Source organism: Argiope bruennichi, chromosome 5, assembly GCF_947563725.1.
Source record: "Argiope bruennichi chromosome 5, qqArgBrue1.1, whole genome shotgun sequence".
NCBI lineage: Eukaryota > Metazoa > Arthropoda > Arachnida > Araneae > Araneidae > Argiope > Argiope bruennichi.
Window position 1 is genome coordinate 10,372,092 of NC_079155.1, and position 18,079 is coordinate 10,390,170.

General features: G+C 31.3%; 2 protein-coding genes across 2 annotated transcripts; both read left to right on the forward strand.

Annotated features, from left to right (window-relative positions):
- Window positions 1-8,507: 8,507 nt before the first annotated feature.
- On the forward strand, window positions 8,508-11,775 carry LOC129969102 (uncharacterized). The gene is made up of 2 exons (XM_056083511.1): window positions 8,508-8,991; window positions 9,092-11,775. The coding sequence occupies exons 1-2, from the start codon at window positions 8,508-8,510 to the stop codon at window positions 11,773-11,775; spliced, it is 3,168 nt and encodes a 1,055-aa protein (XP_055939486.1).
- A 231-nt stretch (window positions 11,776-12,006) lies between these two features.
- On the forward strand, window positions 12,007-12,975 carry LOC129969103 (uncharacterized). The gene has a single exon (XM_056083512.1). The coding sequence runs from the start codon at window positions 12,007-12,009 to the stop codon at window positions 12,973-12,975; it is 969 nt and encodes a 322-aa protein (XP_055939487.1).
- The last annotated feature ends 5,104 nt before the right edge of the window (window positions 12,976-18,079 follow it).

Here is an 18,079-nt window from a genome sequence, read left to right on the forward strand (position 1 = left end):
AGCCGGTCCGCCAATCTTAATGATCGTTTAAATTTTAATAATTTACGCAATTCCAACTTTAATAGCTTCTTCATCAAAATATTTTAAAACTTCAAATTTTGATTGTCATATAATTCACTCATAATATTATAAAGGCCTTCAGTCATAGCGTGATATGTATCTCTCTAATTTTCTGTTACCCCTCGTAGAAATTATGCTTTAAATTAAAGTGTAAATGATTAATCTGCAATTAATATAATACTATTTTTTACTGAAACAAATCATTTTTGTTTAATAATATGATTACTGATAATAGAGTCACTGAGCGTTTAAACTTTATGGGCACTAAAGAATATCTTTCTTAATTTATGTAATATCTCAAGAATTTGTCAACAAAATTTTCTCAGATTCATCATGAACAGATCGATTAATTAACAATGTTTCATTTTAAATGCCTCAAACACTAAGAAAATAAAATGAATCGTTTAAAATAATCGGTCGAAAACAGGTTTAAAAAAACTACTTAAAAAACGATGTACTTAAAACTATAAGCATATACAAAAAAATATATAACTAACATTAATACAATTTAATTACAAAAGTATGCAACTAAACTAAAAATAATTTAAATCATCCGTTGGTTGTCACGTCAACAGTCAGAAAACAATGCGCATGCGTGAATTTTCTTCGCCAGTTACGTTAACGCAAATGCGTGAATTTTTCTACGCCAGTTGGGGTAACGCTATGCAGATTATACATTTTTAATTTCTTTTATTCTGTGTTATTTTAATTCAAAAGTACTTCAGAATGAATCTGAAACATGGATTAATTAACAATGTTTAATTTTAAATGCATAAAACATTAAGAAAATGAACAGAATCGTTTGAAATAATCCGCCGAAAAATGTTAACCCTAGCCTCAATTCTGTTGGGAGAAAAAAATAACTGAAGCCTTACTCATTTGGCGGTGAGGAAAATGGAAGATTTTTTTTGGCGGAAAAGTTGGCGGCGGGGAAAATGGAAGATTTTTTTGGCGGAAAAGTTGGCGGTGGGGAAAATGGAAGACTTTTTTGGCAAGAAAGTTAGTTTTTAATTAATAATTAAAATTCTAATTAAAATTTCAAAAAAAGGGACCCCAGGTGCACATTCCCGACCTCTAAGGTATACATGTACCAAATTTGATAGCTGTATGTCAAATGACCTGGCCTGTAGAGCGCCAACACACATACACACACACATTGAGCTTTATTATAAGTATAGATATAGATAAAAAAGGTAAAACACACTAAAAGCTCAAAACAATTCTTCAATCGAATTTTTTTGTCATATAATGATATATCATTTATATTGATTTAAAAGATTACTCGATGAATTCTCAGACGGAAATTTTATGAAAAAATAATTTAAAAAATGATTAAATTTAATTGCAGTGACCTAACTACTTAACACAAAAAATATAGAGTTAATATAGAGTTACACATATTTCTTTTAGGTTAATACTAATATGTAAATTCTTAACCAGTATTTTTTAGAATAATATTCAGTGGTTTCCTTTCGTCGTTAAGTATTAATGATTTTATATCATAATTTATTTTTCTTGTTAGCCACTCATTTTATGTGTGCGATGCCTGAATTATTAAGCGTAAAAGTAGATAGCATGATTTTTTAATAAAAAATAAAACGTACTATACACATTTTATCAAAAAATATAGCATTTGTTTGCCAAAATTATATAAATTTCTTCTACTCGTTCACAGATAATAAATAATACATGAGGTAAGCATTACACTATTGATCTTAGTACATTTGAAGTCGTATACTTTTTAAGGAATGGAGATATTGGGGGATGGTCATTTACACTTATTCATATCTTCGATGCAGATATGAATGAGTGAAATTTTGAGGCAAATAAATTTTGCATTCTTTAGATCATTACATAATTTAGGCACATTATACTTTTTGTTATTAAAGATTAGGCAGATCTTTCTATAGTAAATTTATATCGGTTATAACTCTTATATTCAATTCATATAAAATAATTTCATTTTGCACATTCTAAAATGAAAATTTGTTTCGATGGATGTGAAAGATGGTACTGTATAATTATCCAATCTGATAATCATACAGTACCATCTGATATTGAGTCGGATATATCTGATCTGATATTGAGTCGGATACATCTGATCTGATATTGAGTCGGATATATCTGATCTGATATTGAGACGGATATATCTGATCTGATATTGAGTCGGATATATCTGATATTGAGTCGGATATATCTGATCTGATATTGAGTCGGATATATCTGATATTGAGTCGGTATTCATGTTTAAGTAATGCTGGATGATATGGCGTGTCTTAATGGCTTGTCTGGTCGCCAGGATAAATGCCTTCGTGAAGCTCATTTTTAAATGTTTTTATATATTACTGTATGCTTATAAATCTCCATTGTTTCATTTTTATGAGTACTTCTATAGAAATATGTATGTCAATGAGGAAGAATAATTATTCTTGTGTAATTCTGACTTTGAATTTTAATTCATTTAAATTCAGCACATTGAAGTAATTAGTGTTTTGACAGTTAATATTGGTAATACATAAAGTACTCATTAGTTATAAAAACGCTTTTTTTATTGAAAAATTCGAATTTTATTTTATGATCTTAAAAGTAAGCCATAGGTTTGCAGATGCTAAAGCAGTCTTTATTTTTACTCTGAATACGATAGCAATTTGAATAATGATGAAACTGAAATAATATTAATTTAAACCGGTAATGAATGATATATTTTATTTTTAATATAAAATTCTGCAAAAGTAATATTTATATTATTGTATTTATATATTATTTATATATTTATATATTATTTATATATTTATATTATTATTATATATACAATATTATTTTAATAATAATAAAAGTCTAGTAAGTCTACATAGTAATAATAATTACTATCTAGTAAGAAAATTTGGCTTATTTTAGACTATTCTATTAGAACCGCATATTAGAAGAATTATTTGTTTCTAATGTAATCATTAATAATATGCAACTAATGAATTAATTAACTAATAAATAATGTCTGGCTGTGTGCAATAACGCACAAGATCATTTTTTAATACATTTTCTAAAAAATGAATATTTTTATATGACTAGTTGACAGATAACATGATATCACAAAAATTAATTCATTAAAACTTAATAAAATTTTATACTCATATTTCAAAACATTTGAGGGTGTAATAGACCGCAACTTTTCAGATAGTTTCATATTGTCATGTTTTCCAGACACTTTTAATTCCAAACTAGATAAATTTTCTCTACGGTCTGCTACATTCTAGAAGAATAATAATGAATATAATATTTAAGAAGTACGTATGTGAAATAAAAATTAAATAATTTGATTATTTTTTTGCTTATATTGTTTTAATTAACATTAAAGATTTTAAAAAATTGTCATGCTCTAAAAAAGGTTTTTTTTTCAAAACCATGGGAAATATATGTAATTTTTTTCTCATTTTAACCTTTTAAGGCTATTTCAATTATTTGATATTTAAAAAAATTTCTAAATATCAGTTTTTTAAACACCTGGCCTCAGAATTTAGACGATATCTTAAGAATATTTACATGTAAGCGAGATTACAGCTTTGAGTTAGATTAAAAGCATACAATATATATCCGATATGTTTAATAATATTTAACAATAATTTTATACTTTTATTACTTAATTAGAATTTGTAAGAATAGTAAGTAAATAAATTCCAATCACTAAATTCAGCTGCCAAATAAAAATACATTATTCATATTAGGCTTTTGAAAGATATTTGCTTGCTGTTTCATTTTCTATAATAATACAATAAGGGGGAAATGTTCAAAAATCAAGAATATAATGTCATAAATTAATAATAAATGCTGAAAAAAATAACGTATTTAACACTTAATCAAGTTATAAAAGGATGCAAGAAATGCGGAGTACTTAAAAAGAGGAATGATTTCTTTTCTGCAAAAAGTTTTGAAAAATAAAGTGGAAATACAATGATTGATTTTATATCTAATTGCGTATTAGACCAATGTGAATGAGAATTAATTTAAGACACAAAATGGAGATATTATGTGAAGAAACTAAAAGAAAGTTTTATATTTTTAAAAGAGAAGAAAAGAAAAGACATACTTCTTCAAGAGTCAAGTGAAATTCTGTTGTCAAGTTGCTTCTTAGTATAAAGTTTCAAAAGTTTAGCTTCCATTAGTGGTATTTCCAAAAGTTTGTTGGATTGTTGGTAAAACTTTCGAGTAAGTATGATAAAGATAACGTTAGAACTGAAGAAACAATCATCTTGGTAATAAAAGAATTTTAAATTTAACGCAAAGTGTATTACAGTAGAAGAAAAGATACAAAAATATATTGTTTTTAAATATGGCTTGAAAATTTACAAAGAAAATGTATTATTGTATGGGACTCTAAATCTTCCCATCAAAAAGCAATTTTAAGTAAGATTTTGTTGATATTATTGGCCTTTCCTTATTAAGAAAAATGTGCTAACATCACTGTGCAATTCTTTGAATACATCTTAAAGCTATTAGAGACTCATAGATTGAGTGGGAGATATTATTGATAATAAGGTTTTGTCTTAAGTTCTTATTTCGATTATGTAATGATTTTATAAAATTGTACGATTTATTTATTTTTATGAGTCAATATACAATATAATATACAATTTGTAATATACTATAATGTTTTTAAAGCTTTTCTAGTCATTTCAGAATTATAAAAAATACATATTCATTGAAAATTAAAAACATTTTTTCACCACGAAATAAATTTTTAAAATGTTGTTTTGTTTTTTTCTTCCTTAAATAATAAAATCTAAAAATATAACATAATCATGAGAGTTGCTAGTTTTTATTAATTTTTATTTTCATCTAGATAAATCATACTGCTAGATAAAAATTGAAAAACTTAAGTAGAAATATCTTAAAGTAATCAAAGTATCCAAAAGAAAATTTAAAATTAGGATCGAATGTCATTTCAAAGAGGTGATAAAGTTAGATAAAAATTGAAAAACTTAAGTAGAAATATCTTAAAGTAATCAAAGTATCCAAAAGAAAATTTAAAATTAGGATCGAATGTCATTTCAAAGAGGTGATAAAGTTAGATAAAAATTGAAAAACTTAAGTAGAAATATCTTAAAGTAATCAAAGTATCCAAAAGAAAATTTAAAATTAGGATCGAATGTCATTTCAAAGAGGTGATAAAGTTAGATAAAAATTGAAAAACTTAAGTAGAAATATCTTAAAGTAATCAAAGTATCCAAAAGAAAATTTAAAATTAGGATCGAATGTCCTTTCAAAGAGGTGATAAAGTTAGATAAAAATTGAAAAACTTAAGTAGAAATATCTTAAAGTAATCAAAGTATCCAAAAGAAAATTTAAAATTAGGATCGAATGTCATTTCAAAGAGCTGATAAATTGTAGACACTCATTAGCCAGTAGAGAAATAAAGAAAGTTTCTTCTTTATTACCTTTTATTTGTTAAAATAAAAGTGAGTCAGGTGATAAATGAATCGCTCAGATCACATTATTTGTGTATGTTAATTATGTGTGTATTATTTCTCCTCAATGACAATATTCTCATAATCATTCAGTGCTTCCAAAATATTAAATAAGTAACTAAATTTCTTGGTATATATATATATACATGCACACACACACACGCATATATATATATATATATATATATATATATGGTGTACGGAGCGTCATCCTTGGCGGCGGTCGCATTATCACTCAACAGCCAGTAAGAAGATATCTGATTCCCGCCATTAAAACTGTATTCAGTACTATAATAGCGTTTATCGATGTAAAACGGCCCAGCCGTTCGTCCAGTTCAATAAATTCGTTTATGTTAAGTTAGTGTGTGATTCTTGTAATATAACCCGTATCTAAGCATTAATCTGAACCGGGCTTTCTGCTAGGGCCCGTGAGAGATATTTGATTTGATATATAATCCGGTTAGTAGAGGTCTGTTTTTCGAGCCAGAGTTAACATGTCTCTACATGTAGGGGTTCGGTCCTGGATGTAATGACCTCGGAAGTAGAAAAATAATCTTCGATCGGGTAAGAACCCAGAGATTTCACCAGTAGTTTTCGTCAAATTATCTTCGGTTCGGCAGTGGCCAGCAAATTGTGAAGTTCCTGCAGAATATTATCTCAACGGATATAATTGAAGAAAAACGGATAGGAGAGTTTTCTATATCATCTATATCTATACTTATAATAAAGCTCAATGTGTGTGTGTGTGTGTGTGTGTGTGTGTGTGTGTGTGTGTGTGTGTGTGTGTGTGTTGGCGCTCTACAGGCCAGACCGTCTGACCTACAGCTACCAAATTTGGTACATGTATACCTTGGAGGTCGGGAATGTGCACCTGGGGTTCCTTTTTTCGAATTTTTAATTAGAATTTTAATTATTAATTAAAAACTAACTTTCCCGCCAAAAAATCTTCCATTTTCCCCACCGCCAACTTTTCCGCCAAAAAAATCTTCCATTTTCTCCACCGCCAAATGACTAAGGCTTCCGTTTTATTTTCTCCCAACAGTAATGAGGCTAGGGTTAATATTTTTCGGCGGATTATTTCAAACGATTCTGTTTATTTTCTTAATATTTGATGCATTTAAAATTAAACATTTTTAATTAATCCATGTTTCAGAATCATTCTGAAGTACTTTTCAATTAAAATAACACAGAATAAAGGAAATTAAAAATGTAAAATCTGCATAGCGTTACCCCAACTGGCGTAGAAAAATTCACGCATTTGTGTTAACGTAACTGGCGAAGAAAATTCACGCATGCGCACTGTGTTCTGATTGTTGCCATGACAACCGTTATGAAAGGACGATTTAAATTATTTTTAGGTTAGTTGCATGCTTTTGTAAGTAAATTGTATTTATGTTAGTTATATATTTTTTGTATATACTTATAGTTTTAAGTACATCGTTTTTTAAGTAGTTTTTTTAAACCTGTTTTAGACCGATTATTCTAAACGATTCATTTTATTTTCTTAGAGTTTGATGCATTTAAAATGAAACATTGTTAATGAATCGATCTGTTCATGATGAATCTGAGAAAATTTTGTTGACAAATTCTTGAGATATTACATAAATTAAGAAAGATATTCTTTAGTGCCCATAAAGTTTAAACGCTCTGTGACTCTATTATCAGTAATAATATTATTAAAAAAATGCTTTGTTTCAGTAAAAAAATATTATTATATTAGTTGCAGATTAATCATTTACACTTTAATTTAAAGCATACATACTACGAGGGGTTACAGAAAATGAGAGAGATACATATCACGTTATGACTAAAGGCCTTTATAATATTATGAGTGAATTATATGACTATCAAAATTTTAAGTTTTAAAATATTTTGCTGAAGAATCTATTAAAGTTGAAATTGCATAAAATATTTAATTATTAAAATTTTAACGAACATTAAGATTGGCGAACCGGCTGGTCGCCAAAGGCGGCTAGTTTTGAATAAAGAATCTTGCAAGCATTTATTTTAAGATTTGTATATTTGAGAAGGACTTTTTCAAGAAATAGAAAGTGTTTGAATGTGCTTATTTTAGAAATTCTTGTTTTGAAGAAATATTAGCATTTTTATTATTATCGTTATTATATTAGCATTTGTTATTAGGAAAAATAAAGGCATATTCAAAATGTTAAAAAATTTTAAAAAGAAAGATTTAACTATTGTCGCTGAAGCAATAGGTAAGGTAGTTCCGGAAAAAACAAACATTGCGCAGCTTAAACAAATTATAGAAATAGACAAGCGGCTAAAGATGATTTGGAATTTGTTAAAGACATTATCATCTCAACTGTAGAGGAACGCGAAAAAATAGATGCCGAGGAAAGCGGAAAAATAGAGGCCGAACGAGACAGTTTGAATTAGAAAAATCAAAACTAACTTTAGCTCATGAAGAAAGTGAGAGAAACTTTCAAGCGACCGGAATAAGTAGTCCTAACGGACTTCCTCCAGAAAGTCATGCGGAGTCCATCGAGTAAATAATTAAAAGCATCCGCACATTGAAAATGCCAATACCAACTAAGTCAGAAAATTTCAATTTGTTTTTCAATATTTTGGAACGTGCTTTCGAAACAAAACAGGTTAAAACTGAATGTTAAAAGAGACTGCACTGGTAAAACCAGGAACGAAACATTGTCTTACTTTCTTGTAGTACTTTCACTTGTTGAAAGTGGCAACATGTAAAAATCAGAATCAAAATAAATGGATAGAAGGAAGTTGCTCTCAATTTAGATGTCTGATTATTTTTACTTTTAAAAGCTTTATTAGGAGAAAGGGAAACAGTTTGTTTCTGCAAATCTCAACATTTGGTGACCTCGGTACGTGATTTATGAAAATAAGCAAGAAAGACACAGGTCAGAAAGTTTATTTATCTTTTAGTAACGGATGCTTTGAGCGTTCAAGGTCAGACGATCTATTACTTTTGCTTTCGTGTTTTGTTTTAAGTTTATGGAAATGGAAGCACTAATTCAGAGAAGAAAACCTATTAGGGCATCTTTTTCGAGAATATGTAACGGAATTAAACTTGAAATAGAAAAAGAAATCCCGGACAAAGAATTTATAAGATCAAAATTGACAACTTTAGAACGTTTATCGGACGAACTTCGCTCTTATGATATTCCAATTTTAGATTCAGAATATTCTTCTGAAGAGCAGTTTAACAGTGAATGGGAAAGCGTCGAAGAATACAAGGAAAAATTAGATTTGATTAAAGTTAAAGTTGAAATTTTCTTTTCCCGCCAACTTGCGCAATCCGTCGCCAGTGTGTCTCCAAACTTAAACAAACGAAAACTCAAGCTGCCTGAAATAGTATTAAAACAATTCGGTGGGGACATTAAAGATTGGTTGCCATTTTGGAAGCAATTCCAACGAATTCATGATGATAAAGAAATTCAAAATGAAGACAAATTCCACTATTTAATCCAATATACTATACCTGGTACTAGACCACGTGACATTGTCAATAGCTTCCCGGCAACCGCGGAAAATTATCACAAAGTCATAGAAAGCTTAAAAAATAGATTTTTAAGAACTTTTAGCGGAATTTTATATACGAGAATTGTTAAGTCTAATTATTAAAAATGTAACTGAGCAAAGAAAAAGGTGTAGTGTGTCCGAGCTGTACGACAAATTAGAATCCTATTTGCGATCGTTAGAATCAATTGGAATGACAAGCGACAAATACTCTGCCATGTTATTTCCACTCGTTGAATCGTGTATTCCTGAGGAGTTATTAAGAGTTTGGCTGAGAAATCATGCATCAATAATCACAGAAGAAAATACTTATTCCGAAAAATTAAAACAATTATTGTTATTTTTGAGAAATGAAGTTGAGGGAGAGCAGAGAATTTCTTTGGCAAAAGCTGGGTTTAAATTTGATTTTGGTGCACGAAACAAAGTTAGAAGGGATAAAAGGTTCCAAAATGAAGATTCTGTGCCTACTGCGAATGAATTATTCTCGGGCCATAAGAAAACATTTAACCTTGGGGAAAAGAACTCTTGCATTTTTTGTGAGAAACAACATGAAAGCCAAAATTGTTTTGTGGCTCAAAAAATGACTTTAACTCAAAGGAATGATGAAATTAAGAAGAGGAATGGATGTTTCATCTGCCTAAAAATTGGACATAGAGCCAAGCAATGTAGGTCAACTGTTCGATGCTTGATATGCTTAAGAAGACATTGGGCTGTAATGTGTCCAGACTTACAAACATGTAAAAAGAAAGATGATGATAAAATTAAGGAGGAGGATGCACAAAAGATATCTTTAGCAAGTACCAGTTTTAATTATCCATATGAAGTGTATCTTCAAACTTTATTAGTGAATATCGAATCTAATAAAAGGCAGAAAATTGTAAGGGCACTTATTGACACTGGATCACAGCGTTCATATATATTAAAAGGAACGGCTGAAGAAATTGGGTGCCATTCAAATGGAACAGAAAGTTTGATTCATGCTCTTTTTGGAGGAGCCACAACAAAGAGAGAAACCCACAAACGTTATGAAGTGTCTCTTAGTAGCCTATATGGCAATTATTCTAGAAGATTAAACCTTTTGGAACAATTAAAGATTTGTGGACCAGTGACCACTTTGCAGCCTGGACCATGGATAGAAGAAATGAAACAAAAAGGTATCACTGTCTCTGATGTTGGGAGAAAAGATTTGAAAATAGAAATCCTTATTGGAGCAGACGTCGCAGGTGCATTGTTAACGGGAAAAGTTCACAAATTAGAAAACGGATTGGTTGCTGTGGAATCTTTGCTCGGATGGACAGTTATGGGTAGAATAAATTATTACACTTCAGAAAGTAATGTGTCTATGTCCTCCCTGATAACGTTCATGGTGGTTCACAGTAGCGACATAGAAAACTTGTGGAAACTAGAGGCATTGGGAATTACAGATTCCAAAGAAAATAGAAGTGATGTCGAATTACAAGAAGCAGTAGGGGATCATTTTCACAAGACCCTAAAAAGATCAGAGGATAGATATGAAATCTCTTTACCTTGGATCAATGAGAAAGACAAATTACCCAGTAACAGAGAAGTAGCGAAAAAAAGACTAATTTCCACGACAAAGAAACTCATGTTAAAAGATAAAACAGAAGCTTACAATGCAGTGTTCGAAGAATGGGTTAAATCTGGAATAATCGAAGAAGTACCAGAAGAGGAGAAAAGTGTGCACAGCCATTACCTTCCACACAGGCCGATATTCAAAGAGAACTCTACAACATCCATAAGACCAGTTTTTGACGCTTCGTGTAAGCAGAAGGAGTTTCTTTCCCTTAACGACTGTCTTGCAAAAGGTGAAAACTTAATTGAATTAATACCAAGATTGCTTCTTGATTTCAGACGAGGAAAAATAGGAGTTATTTCAGATATCAAAAAAGCTTTTCTTCAGATATCTATTCAAAAAAATGATCCTGATTTTCTGAGATTCCTGTGGTGGAAAGACTCTGAACAAAAGGAAATAAGAGAATTTCGACACTGCAGAGTAGTTTTTGGATTAAAATGCAGCCCCTTTTTATTAGGTGCAGTGATTAATTCGCATTTGGATCAGTGTGATATTTCTCTAAAAGAAACAGCTTCAAAATTGAAATCTTCATTTTATGTTGATAACTGTGTCACCTCAGTCAATTCGAATGAAGAAGCAGAAGATTTTATTACAAAGTCAACTCGATTGATGGCAAGTGGTAACTTCGACTTGAGAGAGTGGGAGCAGACAGAGAAGGACAATGTGAAATCGACAATAAGTGAACCACTAAAAGTTCTTGGTCTTATGTGGGATAAGTTTGAAGATTCACTGTTTTGTGACATACCTAATATCGACTTAGATGACATCATAGTGACAAGACGAAACGTGTTATCAATTGCACAGAGAATCTTCTACCCAATCGGTTATAGCTGTCCTTTCACGCTTCGACCAAAAATATACTTGCAAAATAGTTGGGAAACTAAATTAAGCTGGGATGCAGGGCTGCCTGAGGAAATCAAAAGAAAATTCTTGAAATGGGTTAAGGAATTGCCCTTGTTAGCATCAGTAAATATTCCTAGGCAAGTTACTCAGACCGATGGGCAGTCTTTTAGCCTCCATACATTTTCCGATGCTTCACAGGGATCTTATGCGAGTGTAGTATTTTTAAGAAGCCAAAAATCAAATGAAGTCAAAGTGACATTATTGCAAGCTAAAGCCAGAGTAGCTCCGTTGAAGAAAATAACTATACCATGACTTGAATTGCTTGCTTGTCTTATTGGAGCAAGATTGGCTTCATTCATTAAGAAGAACCTCAAGATCGTAATTTCAAAAGAGTATTACTGGACCGACTCTTCAACAGCACTCTTCTGGATAAAGAATGTAGAAGCTTGGGGAACGTTTGTGAATAATAGAGTTTCAGAAATTAGGAACCTGACAGACTTTAGAAATTGGCACCATATACCTGGTATAGAAATTCCTGCCGACATGCCATCAAGAGGATGCTCAATGAAGAAACTTATTGAATCCAGATGGTGGGAGAGGCCTCATTGGCTGGCATTGTCGGAAGAAGAATGGCCTCATTCTGCGCCAATCGATGACAAAGTGGAGGCTAACAAAGAAAAACGTAGAGAAGTAATGACGTCATTAAACCATGATGATTTTTCTTCACGAGTCTTCAACTACTTTTCAAAATACACGAAAATACTAAGAATGATGGGTTGGATACACAGATTTATAGGAAATTGCCAGAAGACAAAAGTAGAAAGAGAAGACGGCGAGTTAAAGGTCAATGAGCTGAAAAGGGCAGAGAAATCTATCGTAAAGATTATTCAACATGATTCATTTTCTTCAGAAGACATAAAGAAGCTGAAGTCACTTAGTGTGTTCAAAGATGAGGAAGACATTTTACGTGTTAAGACCAGATTAATTGAAAGAAAGGACCATCACAATTTTATTTTCCCCATGTTGCTTCCGAAGAAGCATGCAGTTGTGGAGAAGTTGATACTTCATAAACATCTATCTTTGTCTCATGCCGGGATACATATATTAATCTCCAAACTTCGAGAAAACTTTTGGATTATCAAAAGCAGATCAACTATCCGAGGAGCTTTATCTCGATGTGTTAGATGCAGAAGGCATGAAGCTAAAGGACTGCAGACAGTGCCAGCTACTCTGCCCGAAAATAGAATTAGAGATGCTAAGATTTTCGAAATTGTGGGAGTAGATTTAGCCGGCCCACTAGTTTTGAAGAACAAGAGTAAAACCTGTATCATACTTTTCACCTGTGCTGTTTTCAGAGCAGTTCATTTGGAACTGATTTTGACCCTCTCTACTCGGGGATTTTTACTTGGATTTAGAAGATTTATTGCGCGTAGAGGGCGGCCATCGATAATTTATAGCGACAATGGTAGTAATTTTGTCGGATACAACAATCTCTTTGAGTCAATTGATTGAAATATTGTTGTAAGGGAAGCTGCCATACTTAAGATAGACTGGAAGTTTAGTCCACCAGCAACACCATGGTGGGGGGGTTTTTGGGAACGACTTGTGCAAATGATTAAGAAACTTTTACGTCGTATCTTGGGCCAAGCGTCTTTAAACTACGAAGAGTTAATGAGTGTATTGTGCGACTGTGAATCAACTGTGAATTCCAGACCCCTTACATATGTGGCAGAGGACTTGGACGATCACATTCCTTTGACACCGTCCTTGTTTTTAGGTGAAATTCCAGAGTTTGGTGTACCTGATTTGGATCACCTAGATCGAATTGATTTCAACAAGAGATTTAGACATCTTCAAAATGTGCGAGAACTTCTGAGAAGAAGATTTAGGTTGGAATATCTCAGCTTATTGGTTCAACGTCCATCAACAATGTTAAGTTCTAGACAGATAAAAATTGGGGATATAGTTCTCGTTGAGTGTGACAACAAGCGCAAAGTGCTATGGCCTCTAGCCAAAGTGACTGAGATATATCCAGGAAAAGACAGCAATGTTCGTGTTGTTCAAGTCAAAACCGCTTCCGGAGAATTAGTTCGACCAATAAAGAAAATATTCCCCCTCGAAATACCTTCATCTATGAGAAAAATAAAACTGAAACACTTGAAAAGGAAAATATAATTTCAGAATCACCGATGAACAATTCTGTTCCAGAGTTGTCCCAGAAGTTTAGAACTATCGTGACTAGATCTGGAAGACAAATTAAACTCCCATCCAGATTTATTACTTGAACTCTAATTAAGTAACTTTAAAGTTTTTATACTAAGAATTGAATTTTTAACTATTTAACTTTATTTAATTTCATAATTGTTTCATTAGTGTTTTGATTAATTTATGTGTCATTAATCAAAAGGTGGGAGGATTGTTAAAAGAGACTGCACTGGTAAAACCAGGAACGAAACATTGTCTTACTTTCATGTAGTACTTTCACTTGTTGAAAGTGGCAACATGTAAAAACCAGAGTCAAAATAAATGGATAGAAGGAAGTTGCTCTCAATTTAGATGTCTGATTATTTTTACTTTTAAAAGCTTTATTAGGAGAAAGGGAAACAGTTTGTTTCTGCAAATCTCAACACTGAATGCAAAGCCGAAGTCTTTCTAAATTTGTTAGGCGAGAGACACCGACATGTTTTGTTATACGCGAACGAAAGCGAAATAAAAGATTATGACGAAATCAAAAGAAGTGTTAAGAGAATTCCAACCATCTTCTAAAGAATGTTGGGAAAACTTTCAAGCCGTCAAAAGATTTCAAGGAGAAAATCACGTGAAATTCGTCTCAAGATTAAAAGCGAATTTAGAATATTATTTAGAACTAAGAAAAGAGAAAGATTTTGAGACCCTTTGTGAACTAATTGTAACCGATAAATTGAACAGCTCTCTTGACAAGGACACATCCGAGTATATTTTGATCAAACAAGGTTCAGACTGGTTAAAACCGCTGACGTTAGCGAAAGAAATGGACATATACTTCCGCGTAAAAAACAAAAGTTTGTTTTGGGAAGAGAACAGAAATACACATTACTACAGGTCAAGGTCGCGCATCATAATTCCCTCCAAAATAACGGTCAGGTACACGATGGAGATATTGATAAGAAAACTTGTTTTAAATGTAATTCTACATCTCATTTAATAAAATTCAGGCCCCAAAATGTTGATGCTAAACAACATAACAATCAGGGAAGATCTCATAACTCAAAAATCCTGTAAACTCCATGTTTAAATCAAATGAAATTCCACAAGAGCGAATTAATGATTATTAATCCTAATTATATAAAAAAATTAAATTATGTAGGCCGTAGCACAAACATTAAATGAGCGAACAGTTTAATTGTCAGTTTTCCGTTAGTGGCGATAGATATTAGTCATGTGGGTAAAAAATCAGAAGCGAAAAGAGTTTCAGCAGCTGCAGATACAAATATTTCTTTTGAATGTATTTTCCCATCTAATAGCTATTTAGATCTTAAAAATACTTTTTCTAATAAAAATCCTACAACTGAATGCATTTCTGAAAATAAATCCGAGCGTGAGTCATCAAGTGAAAAAGAATACCAACGTTGCATAATTCCTTCTGTTGATACCGGAAATGAAGCGAATAAATTAATCCGTGAGAATAAAAAAGTAAAAAAAAAAAAAAAAAAAAAAAAAACATATTTTTTCTCATTCTGCTTGTTGTATAAAAAATGATAATAATCCAACTTCTTTTCTAAATGAAAATAAAAGTATTACTACTTGTTCGAAAAGAAATGCTGACTCTGAATTTTATTTACAGAGTGATGATTTGTTGATGTTAATTTAATAACTGATACTTGTTTTGAAAAGAGTTTTTCTGATGTAAATTCTGATTGGTAAGTGAAGGAAGTATGCGCACATGTTTAAATGTTTATTCTGAAAATGATTTTGATATAGGGTATTTATCTGATAAAAATATAAAAGATCATGAAATTAATGTAATTTCAAATTACTCTCCTAATAAAATCCGCACTACAGATTTGCAAATGTCTATTATTTTAACTGATGACGTCCCTGTGACCTCACCGATTCGTAGACTTGCTCCCATAGGAAAACAAGTTACAAAACAAATTGAGGAATGGCTTGCCGAGGGTATCATTGAAAAAAGCTATTCTGATTATGCGTCTCCAATTGTCTTAGTGAAACGTAAAAAACGCGAACACAGACTGTGTACTGATTTCCGTTCTTTGAACAAAAAAACAATCAAAGATAAATTTCCTCTACCAAATATAGAAGATATTTTTGATCAGTTACACTCAGGCAAAACTTTCTCCACATTACATCTCAAAAATACTTACTTTCATATTGATTTGACTCCAGGCAGCAGAAAGTACACGGCTTTTATTAGCCATGAAGGATTATTTCAGTTGAAAAAATGTTATTTCGAACTTACGAATGCACCTGCTATATTTCAACTTTACATTCAAATAATTTTTCAAGAATTAATACTTGGATGATATTATCATCCCCTCTCAAACCATTTCTGAAGGTATTCAAAAATTGGAACGCGTCTTACACATAGCCTCTGAATTTGGCCTACAATTAAATCTAAATAAAAAAAAATGTTAGTTTCTGAAAGAAAAAAATTACTTTCTTGATCAAGTAATCGAAAATGGACAAATTGGGCCATCAACTTAAAAAAAACTTCAGTAGTACTAAATTTTCCTCAACCACGTAATGAAAAACAAATCCAAAATGTCATGGGTTTAACGGGATATTTTCGGAAGTACATTAAAGATTATGCTTTAATAGCTAGACCTCTAAGCGATTTACTTAGAAATGATTAACATTTGAATTATGTTCCCCTCAAATAAAAACGTTTGAGACTCTTAAAAGAGCTTTATCGCAAGATCCAGTTTTACATATGTGCAAACTAGGTTCCAAACTGGAACTCTATACAGATGCTTTCAAATTAGGTTACGGTGGAATCCTTCTTCAAGCTAACGACAATGATAATTTATATCCCATAGCTTATATGAGTAAAAAAAAATAACACCTCAGGAAGAAAATTTATCGAGCTATGAACTAGAAGTTTTAGCTGTTATTAAAGCATTAACAAAATTCCGTACTTACATTTTAGGAACTAAAATTAAAACTGTCATTGACTTCTCTGCGTTCAAACAGACTATTACTAGAAAAAAAATAATTCCTAAAATAGCGCGTTGGGTTTTATTCCTCGAAGATTTTGATTATGAGATAGTAGACAGCCTTCTCTATAATGACAAGGAGCACAAAAACGCAAGGATAATGAGCCGGAGTGTCGGTTGAGGTCACAGGGAAGCATCCTCTTTCGTAGAATTTCAGCGACGTGGTCGGATCTGAAGACGCTATGTCACAAGAGGTAACCCGGCAGGGTCGGCAAGCAAGCGGCCTAGCCAGCAAGGAACCATTTTCAGAGTAACGGCGAATCAAGGAGCCGTATAGTAACACCAAATTGCCTCTCATCCCGGGGATTTAATTCTTTTAAAAATCTTTTAAAATTATATTTTTACAGGAAACTATCCTTGTCGAATAAATAATATGTAAGCTTATTTTGGTTGAAGCAGAATGCAGGTTTGAAGACAGGGAAGAAACAATTTACATTTTTAAATTAATTTTAACATCCATCCCGGGAAGGCAAAACTCTTACAAACAGAAACGCTGACAAGGCACGTCCGCCACAGCGTGCCACAAAAGCAGAAGTAAGGAAGGGAAGAAACAAATCACATCTAGTCTTATATAACATGGGATTTCCGGCCACGTGTCAATTGAATACACGTGTTGACCTTTGACAAGAGTAACGGAGGGATCTTCTTCCCTTAATACGTAGAGCTGATTGCGCAGTAATTTTACACAGCTTCAGATCAGAAAATAAGACAATGAAATTACTGTGGGCTAAATCAAGACAACGCTTTGGAAATTAACTCGGTTCAAATTAAGAGTTCAAAATATCACTACACACACACACACACACACACACACACACACACACACATATATATATATATATATATATATATATATATATATATATATATATATATATATATATATATATATATATATATATATATATATATATATATATATATATGAGATTCTGATAGGGATTTCTGATTTCTGCATACATGTCAATTTAGGTAAAGGAATTATAGGTATCTTTGAAAAAAATTTGCTTGGATTGACAGTTTTTATCCCTTCACTCGGAGCGTGTGAAAATGCAGATTTTAACCTTTTTACAGAGCTCGTGGAGAGTTAATTAAAAAAAAAAGTTGAAACTGGATTAGGAAATAAGAGAACATTTTAGAATTAAATTAATATGGGCTAAATTACGATAAAACTTATATATATATATATATATATATATATATATATATATATATATATATATATATATATATATATATATATATATATATATATATTGATGATTTTGAAATAAATTGGTTTTATAAGTCTTTTTATCTATTAAATAAGCATTTAAAAATTCATTTTACTCTTTCAAAGTAATTTTTATCTTTTTAAAAAACTGATTATTTCCCTTTTTAAAATTATAAATTCATGATAAATTTCA

What these genes read in the sequence shown, in the direction of transcription:
- LOC129969102 (XM_056083511.1), top strand. Translation starts at nt 8,508, where the DNA reads ATGGAAGCACTAATTCAGAGAAGAAAACCTATTAGGGCATCTTTTTCG. An exon ending in AATCCAATATACTATACCTG is followed by an intron (nt 8,992 to 9,091) that starts GTACTAGACCAC and finishes AAGAACTTTTAG; the next exon opens with CGGAATTTTATATACGAGAA.
- LOC129969103 (XM_056083512.1), top strand. Translation starts at nt 12,007, where the DNA reads ATGCCATCAAGAGGATGCTCAATGAAGAAACTTATTGAATCCAGATGG.